This window comes from Arachis ipaensis, chromosome B5, assembly GCF_059453495.1.
Source record: "Arachis ipaensis isolate K30076 ecotype BB chromosome B5, ASM5945349v1, whole genome shotgun sequence".
Taxonomy (NCBI): Eukaryota; Viridiplantae; Streptophyta; class Magnoliopsida; order Fabales; family Fabaceae; genus Arachis; species Arachis ipaensis.
The window spans coordinates 107,680,129-107,687,766 of NC_142440.1; the positions used below are offsets into that span (position 1 = coordinate 107,680,129).

The 7,638-nt window shown below is 40.5% G+C and overlaps 1 protein-coding gene across 1 annotated transcript; it reads right to left on the reverse strand.

Annotated features, from left to right (window-relative positions):
- Positions 1 to 1,822: 1,822 nt before the first annotated feature.
- On the reverse strand, positions 1,823 to 2,629 carry LOC107624638 (uncharacterized). The gene has a single exon (XM_016327096.1). It carries the CDS (start codon positions 2,627 to 2,629, stop codon positions 1,823 to 1,825), a length of 807 nt encoding a protein of 268 aa, XP_016182582.1.
- Positions 2,630 to 7,638: the final 5,009 nt, after the last annotated feature.

Below are 7,638 nucleotides of genomic sequence, written 5' to 3' on the forward strand. Positions count from 1 at the left end.
AAATAGATTTTCTGGAGCTACAGAAGCTCAATTGGCGTGCTCTCAATTGCGTTGGAAAGAAGACATCCTGGGCTTTCCAGCAATATATAATAGTTCATACTTTGCCCGAGTTTTAATAACGCAAGCCGGCGTTTAAACGCCAAATTTCTACCCTATTCTGGCGTTAAACGCCAGAACTGGCATAAAAGCTGGAGTTAAACGCCCAAACTGGCACAAAAGCTGGTGTTTAACTACAAAAAAAGCCTCTACATGTGAAAGCTTCAATGCTCAGCCCAATCACACACCAAGTGAGCCCGGAAGTAGATTTCTACATCATTTACTTATTTCTGTAAACCCTAGGCTACTAGTTCATTATAAATAGGACCTTTTACTATTGTATTTTTATCTCAGAATCTCTTGACACATTATGTAACTTTTATGTTCTGAGACCTCCATGGGAGGCTGGCCACTCGGCCATGTCTACCCTATTTTCACTTATGTATTTTCAACGGTAGAGTTTCTACACCCCATAAATTAAGGTGTGGAGCTCTGCTGTTCCTCATGAATTAATGCAAAGTACTATTGTTTTTCTATTCAATTCAAGCTTATTCTTATTCTAAGATATCTATTCGCACTTCAACATGATGAATGTGATGAACTAGTGACACTCATCACCATTCTCACCTATGAACGCGTGCCTGACAACCACTTCTGTTCTAGCTAAAAACAAGCTTGAATGCATATCTCTTGGGTTTCTAATCTAAGATTAGAACCTTCGTGGTATAAGCTAGAATTATTGGCGGACATTCCTGAGATCTGGAAAGTCTAAACCTTGTCTGTGGTATTCCGAGTAGGATCTGGAATGGGATGACTGTGACAAGCTTCAAACTCGCAAGTGTTGGGCGTAGTGACAGACGCAAAAGGATCAATGGATCCTATTCCAACATGAGTGAGAACCGACAGATGATTAACCGTGCGATGACCGTGCATTTGGACCATTTTCACTGAGAGGACGGACGGTAGCCATTGACAACGGTGATCCCCCAACATACAGCTTTCCATAGAAAGGAGTACACATGATTGGATGAAGGCAGTAGGAACGCAGAGGTTCAGAAGGAACAAAGCATCTTCATATGCTTATCTGAAATACCACCAATGAATTACATAAGTATCTCTATCTTATTTTCTGTTTTAATTATATTTTAGTTATCAAAAGTCCATAACCATTTGAATCTGCCTGACTGAGATTTACAAGGATGATCATAGCTTGCTTCAAGCTGACAATCTCCGTGGGATCGACCCTTACTCACGTAAGGTATTACTTGGACGACCCAGTGCACTTGCTGGTCAGCTGCACGGAGTTGTGTGAAAAGTGTGCAATCACGATTTCATGTACCAATGTTCATTATGCATGAAATCATCTTAGGGTGTCTCTAGGCACACCAAACTTAGAGGTTGATCATATGCTTCATGAAAGTGCCTAATACAGCTGCAAATTGTTTGTGAAAGTTTGAATTCATGATGAAAGACAATTTATTATTACTACTAAAGCATGAATTAAGGAATACTAAACATGGGTTGCCTCCCATGAAGCACTTCTTTAATGTCACTAGCTTGACGGTTGTCCCCTGTTAAGGAGGTTGATGATCATAGTGCCTCAATTTCTCCCCTCTCACTGAAAGCTTTCTTCCAGTATCCTTCTTGATGATTTTCACATGCTCAAGTGAAAGGATTTTGTTCACTGTGTAGTATCCAGAAAAGTGTGGAGATGTTTCCACTTGTTGATAGATTAGCCTCACTTTATCCCAGGTGAGAATCCTTCAGTTAGAATTTTCTTATTTTTTCAACCTTTAGGCACCTTCTTCTTGCTGTTCTTCCTCTTTTTTGATGATTCTTCCTTGTTGGTAGGCTCGATGTTAGGAACTTTCTCATTTGTCACCATTGGGGACTTTGCTTGTGGTTTTTCTTTGGCTTTTCTGACTCCTTGAACTTTCTGCCTCTCTTTAGTTTCTTTCTTCTCCTCCAAGAATGAGCTTATGAGTTCTAGAGGTGGCTCCTCAGATTTCTCTTTCCAGTTTGGATCTCCCTCATCAATCCTCATACATTCCTTCTCTTGGATTGGTTCTTGTAGATTTTTGAAAACATTGAATGTTAGATGCTCGTCATGCACTCTTAGCATCAATTCTCCTCTTTCAGCATCGATCTGTGCTCTTCCTGTAGCCAAGAAAGGTCTTCCCAGGATGATAAGAGTGTTATAATCTTCTTCCATATCAAGGATCACAAAGACAGCTGGAATGAAAAAGTTTCCTACTTTCACAAGTACATTTTTCACCACTCCAAGGGCTTGCTTGATGGATTTGTCTGCCATTTGGAGAGCTATCCATGTGGATTTCAATTCATGAATTTGAAGTCTCTTCATGAGAGACAAAGGCATCAGATTTATGCTAGCACCCAGGTCACATAATGATTTCTCGATCATTATGCTACCTATGGTGCAAGGAATGTGAAAGCTTCTAGGATCCTTTTTCTTCATTGGAAGTGTTCTCTGGATGATAGCACTACATTCTTTTGTCAATACCACCATTTGGCCTTCCTCTAAAGACCTTTTCTTAGACAGTAGTTCCTTCATAAACTTAGCATATAGAGGCATCTGTTCAAAGGCCTCTATGAAAGGGAGGTTGATATGGAGTGTTTTGAATACCTCCAAGAATTTGAGGTATTTCTTTTCCTTGTCTTCTTCTTTGGATTTTTGAGAATATGGAAAGTTGAGAACACATGGTTTTACTTCTTCCTCCTTCTCTTGTGGCTATGACTCAAGGGTGTTCTTGCCTTCCCTTAAGGTTTGTGCGTCTATGTTCCCAGGCTCCTTTTCTCTTCCTTCCTCTGTCCTTTCTTCTAGAACCTCTCTGTCATGCTTTTCCTGGATGGTGGATTCAAATTCCTCAATCTCTTCACTTTTCAATGTAATTGCCTTACACTTTTCACCTTGAATGTCTTGGATTTCTCCTACATGTTCCTCCTGATAGCTTGGCTTAAGCACCTCTTCCACCAGGGTGTCTATTATCTTTATCCTCATATGATTCTCTTTTTCAGTGGGGTATTGCATTGTGGTGCACGAAATCGTGATTGTTCATTCCTTGGTAATGGCGCCAAAAACTTAGTACGCACGTTCATATTCTTAGTTCTTTTTCACAACTTCGCACAACTAACCAGCAAGTGTAATGGGTCGTCCAAGTAATAAACCTTACGTGAGTAAGGGTCGATCCCGTGGAGATTGTCGGCTTGAAGCAAGCTATGGTCATCTTGCAAATCTCAGTCAGGCGGATTCAAATGGTCATGGTGAATTGATAGTTAAAATATAATTTAAAATATAAAATAGGATAGAGATACTTATGCAATTCATTGGTGAGAGTTTCAGATAAGCATATGGAGATGCTTTTGTTCCTTCTGAACCTCTGCTTTCCTACTGCTTTCATCCAATCACTCATACTCCTTTCCATGGCAAGCTGTATGTTGGGCATCACCGTTGTCAATGGCTACATCCCATCCTCTCAGTGAAAATAGTCCAAATGCGCTGTCACCGCATGGCTAATCATCTGTCGGTTCTCGATCATGCTGGAATAGGATCCAGTGATCCTTTTGCGTCTGTCACTACGCCCAGCACTAGCGAGTTTGAAGCTCGTCACAGCCATCCCTTCCCAGATCCTACTCAGAATACCACAGACAAGGTTTAGACTTTCCGGATCTCAAGAATGGCCACCAATAATTCTAGCCTCTACCACGAAGACTCTGATCATAAATCAAGAGGCTAAGAGATATGCATTCAAGCTTGCTTTCATGTAGAACGGAAGTGTTTGTCAGGCACGCGTTCATAAGTGAGAATGGTGATGAGCGTCACATAATCATCACATTCATCTTGTTCTTGTGTGCGAATGAATATCTTAGAGAAGAAATAGGCTTGAGTTGAATGGAAAAACAATAGAACTTTGCATTAATTCATGAGGAACAGTAGAGCTCCACACCTTAATCTATGGTGTGTAGAAACTCTACCGTTGAAAATACATAAGTGATGATAATGTTCATTGGCTTCGGCCCCAGAGAAGGAACCAGAATAACCAAGACCTCCGTCTAAGGACTAAACATCCAAAGATGTAAATACAATAGTAAAAAGTCTTATTTATACTAAACTAGTTACTAGGGTTTACAGAGATAAGTAAATGATGCAGAAATCCACTTCCGGGGCCCACTTGGTGTGTGCTTGGGCTTAGCATTGAGCTTTACACGTGTAGAGGCTTCTCTTGGAGTTAAACGCCAGTTTGTAACTTGTTTCTGGCATTTGACTCTGCTTTGCGACTTGTTTCTGGCATTTAACACCAGAATAGGGCAGAAAGCTGGCATTAAACTCCAGTTTGCGTCGTCTAAACTCGGGCAAAGTATGGACTATTATCTATTGCTGGAAAGCCCTGAATGTCTACTTTCCAACACATTTGAGAGCGCGCCAATTGGGTTTCTGTAGCTCCAGAAAATCCACTTCGAGTGCAGGGAGGTCAGAATCCAACAGCATCTGCAGTCCTTCTTCAGCCTCTGAATCAGATTTTTGCTTAAGTCCCTCAATTTCAGCCAGAAATTACCTGAAATCACAGAAAAACACACAAACTCATAGTAAAGTCCAGAAATGTGATTTTTATTTAAAAACTAATGAAAATATATTAAAAACTAACTAAATCATATTGAAAACTATGTAAAAACAATGCCAAAAAACGTATAAATTATCCGCTCATCACAACACCAAACTTAAATTGTTGCTTGTCCCCAAGCAAATGAAAATCAAGTAGGATAGAAAGAAGAGAATATACTATAAATCCAAAAATATCAATGCAACTTAGCTCCAATTAGATGAGCGGGACTAGTAGCTTTTTGCCTCTGAACAGTTTTGGCATCTCACTTTATCCCTTGAAGTTCAGAATGATTGGCATCTATAGGAACTCAGAATTCAGATAGTGTTATTGATTCTCCTAGTTCAGTATGTTGATTCTTGAACACAGCTACTTTATGAGTCTTGGCCGTGGCCCTAAGCACTTTGTTTTCCAGTATTACCACCGGATACATAAATGCCACAGACACATAATTGGGTGAACCTTTTTAGATTGTGACTCAGCTTTGCTAAAGTCCCCAATTAGAGGTGTCCAGGGTTCTTAAGCACACTCTGTTTTTGCTTTGGACCTCGACTTTAACCGCTCAGTCTCAAGCTTTTCACTTGACACCTTCACGCCATAAGCACATGGTTAGGGACAACTTGGTTTAGCCGCTTAGGCCAGGATTTTATTCCTTTGGGCCCTCCTATCCACTGATGCTCAAAGCCTTGGATCCCTTTTACCCTTGCCTTTTGGTTTTAAGGGCTATTGGCTTTTTCTGCTTGCTTTTTCTTTTTCTTTATTATTTATTTATTTTTTTCGCGAATTTTTTTTTCTTTTTTTTTCGCATTTTTTTCTTCTGCAAGCTTTGTTCTTCACTGCTTTTTCTTGCTTCAACAATCAATTTTATGATTTTTCAGATTATTAAATAACATTTCTCCTTTTACATTATTCTTCAAGAGCCAACAATTTTAACATTTATAAACAACAAATTCAAAATACATATGCACTGTTCAAGCATTCATTCAGAAAACAAAAAGTATTGTCACCACATCAAAATAATTAAACTAATTTCAAGGATGAATTCGAAATTCATGTACTTCTTGTTCTTTTGTAATTAAAACATTTTTCATTTAAGAAAGGTGATGGATTCATAGGACATTCAAAGCTTTAAGACATAGACACTTAAACACTAATAATGATATAGTAAAGACACAAACATAAATAAACATAGAGCATAGTAAATGAAAAACAGAAAAATAAGAACAAGGAGATTAAGGAACGGGTCCACCTTAGTGAGGGTGGCGTCTTCTTCCTCTTGAAGAACCAATGGTGTTCTTGAGCTCCTCTATGTCTCTTCCTTGTCTTTGTTGCTCCTCCCTCATAGCTCTTTGATCTTCTCTAATCTCATGGAGAATGATGGAGTGCTCTTTGTGTTTCATCCTTAGTTGTCCCATGTTGGAACTTAATTCTCCTAGGTAGGTGTTGATTTGTTCCCAATAGTTCTGTGGAGGAAAGTGCATCCCTTGAGGTATCTCAGGGATTTCATGGTGAGGAATTTCCTCATGCTCTTGTTGAGGTCCATGATCTCTTGTTTGCTCCATCCTTTTCTTAGTGATGGGCTTGTCCTCATCAATGAGGATATCTCCCTATATGTCAATCCTAGCCGAATTGCAGAGGTGGCAAATGAGGTGAGGGAAGGTTAACCTTGCCAAAGTGGAAGACTTGTCAGCCACCTTGTAGAGTTCTTGAGGTATAATCTCATGAACTTCCACTTCCTCCCCAATCATGATACTATGGATCATGATGGCCCGGTCTACAGTAACTTCAGACCGGTTGCTAGTTGGAATGATAGAACGTTGGATGAACTCCAACCATCCTCTAGCTACAGGCTTAAGGTCCGGTCTTCTCAATTGAACCGGCTTGCCTCTTGAGTCAACTTTCCATTGAGCTCCTTCCACATATATGTCCATGAGGACTTGGTCCAACCTTTGATCAAAGTTTACCCTTCTAGTGTAGGGGCGTGCGTTTTCTTGCATCATTGGCAAGTTGGACGCCAACCTTACATTTTCCGAACTGAAATCTAAGTATTTCCCCCGAACCATTATAAGCCAATTCTTTGGATTCGGGTTCATACTTTGATCATGGTTCCTAGTGATCCATGCATTTGCATAGAACTCTTGAACCATTAAGATTCCGACTTGTTGAATAGGATTAGAGAGAACTTTCCATCCTCTTCTTCTAATCTCTTGTCAGATCTCCGGATACTTGCCCTTTTTGAGATTAAAAGGGACCTCAGGGATCACCTTTTTCTTGGCCACAACTTCATAGAAGTGGTCTTGATGGACCTTTGAGATGAATCTCTCCATCTCCCATGACTCAGAGGTGGAAGCAATTGCCTTCCCTTTCCTCTTTCTTGAGGTTTCTCTGGCCTTAGGTGCCATTAATGGTTATGGAAAAATAAAAATCAATGCTTTTACCACACCAAACTTAAAAGGTTTGCTCGTCCTCGAGCAAAAGAAGAAAGAAAGTAGTAGAAGAAGAAGAAAATGGAGGAAATGGAGGGAGAAGGTGTATTCGGCCAAGGGGGGAGAAGTGGTGGTTGTAACGTGTGAAAATGGATTAGTGTTGAGGGGTTTATATAAGGGTGGGGGGAAGGGTAGGTTTCGGCCATTAGGGTTGGGTTTGGGAGGGAAACGAATTTATATTTTGGAGGTAGGTGGGGTGTATGGGGAAGAGTGGATGGATGTGAGTGGTTAAGGGTATTTGGGGAAGAGTGTTAGGAAAGGGTGTGAAGAGGAGAGAAGAAGAGGTGTGGTAAGTGGGGATCCTGTGGGGTCTACAGATCCTGAGGGGTCAAGGACTTAGCATCCCTGCTCCAAGTAGGCGTGCAAAACGCCCTTAGAATGCATGTCTGGCATTAAACGCTAGCTTGCTACTTGTTTCTGGCGTTTAACGCCAGCTTTTCTCCCATTCTTGGCGTTAAACGCCAATTCCATGCTCTGTTCTGGCATTAAACGCCAGT

Coding starts and splice junctions, on each gene's coding strand:
- LOC107624638 (XM_016327096.1), bottom strand. CDS start 2,629: ATGCCTCTATATGCTAAGTTTATGAAGGAACTACTGTCTAAGAAAAGG.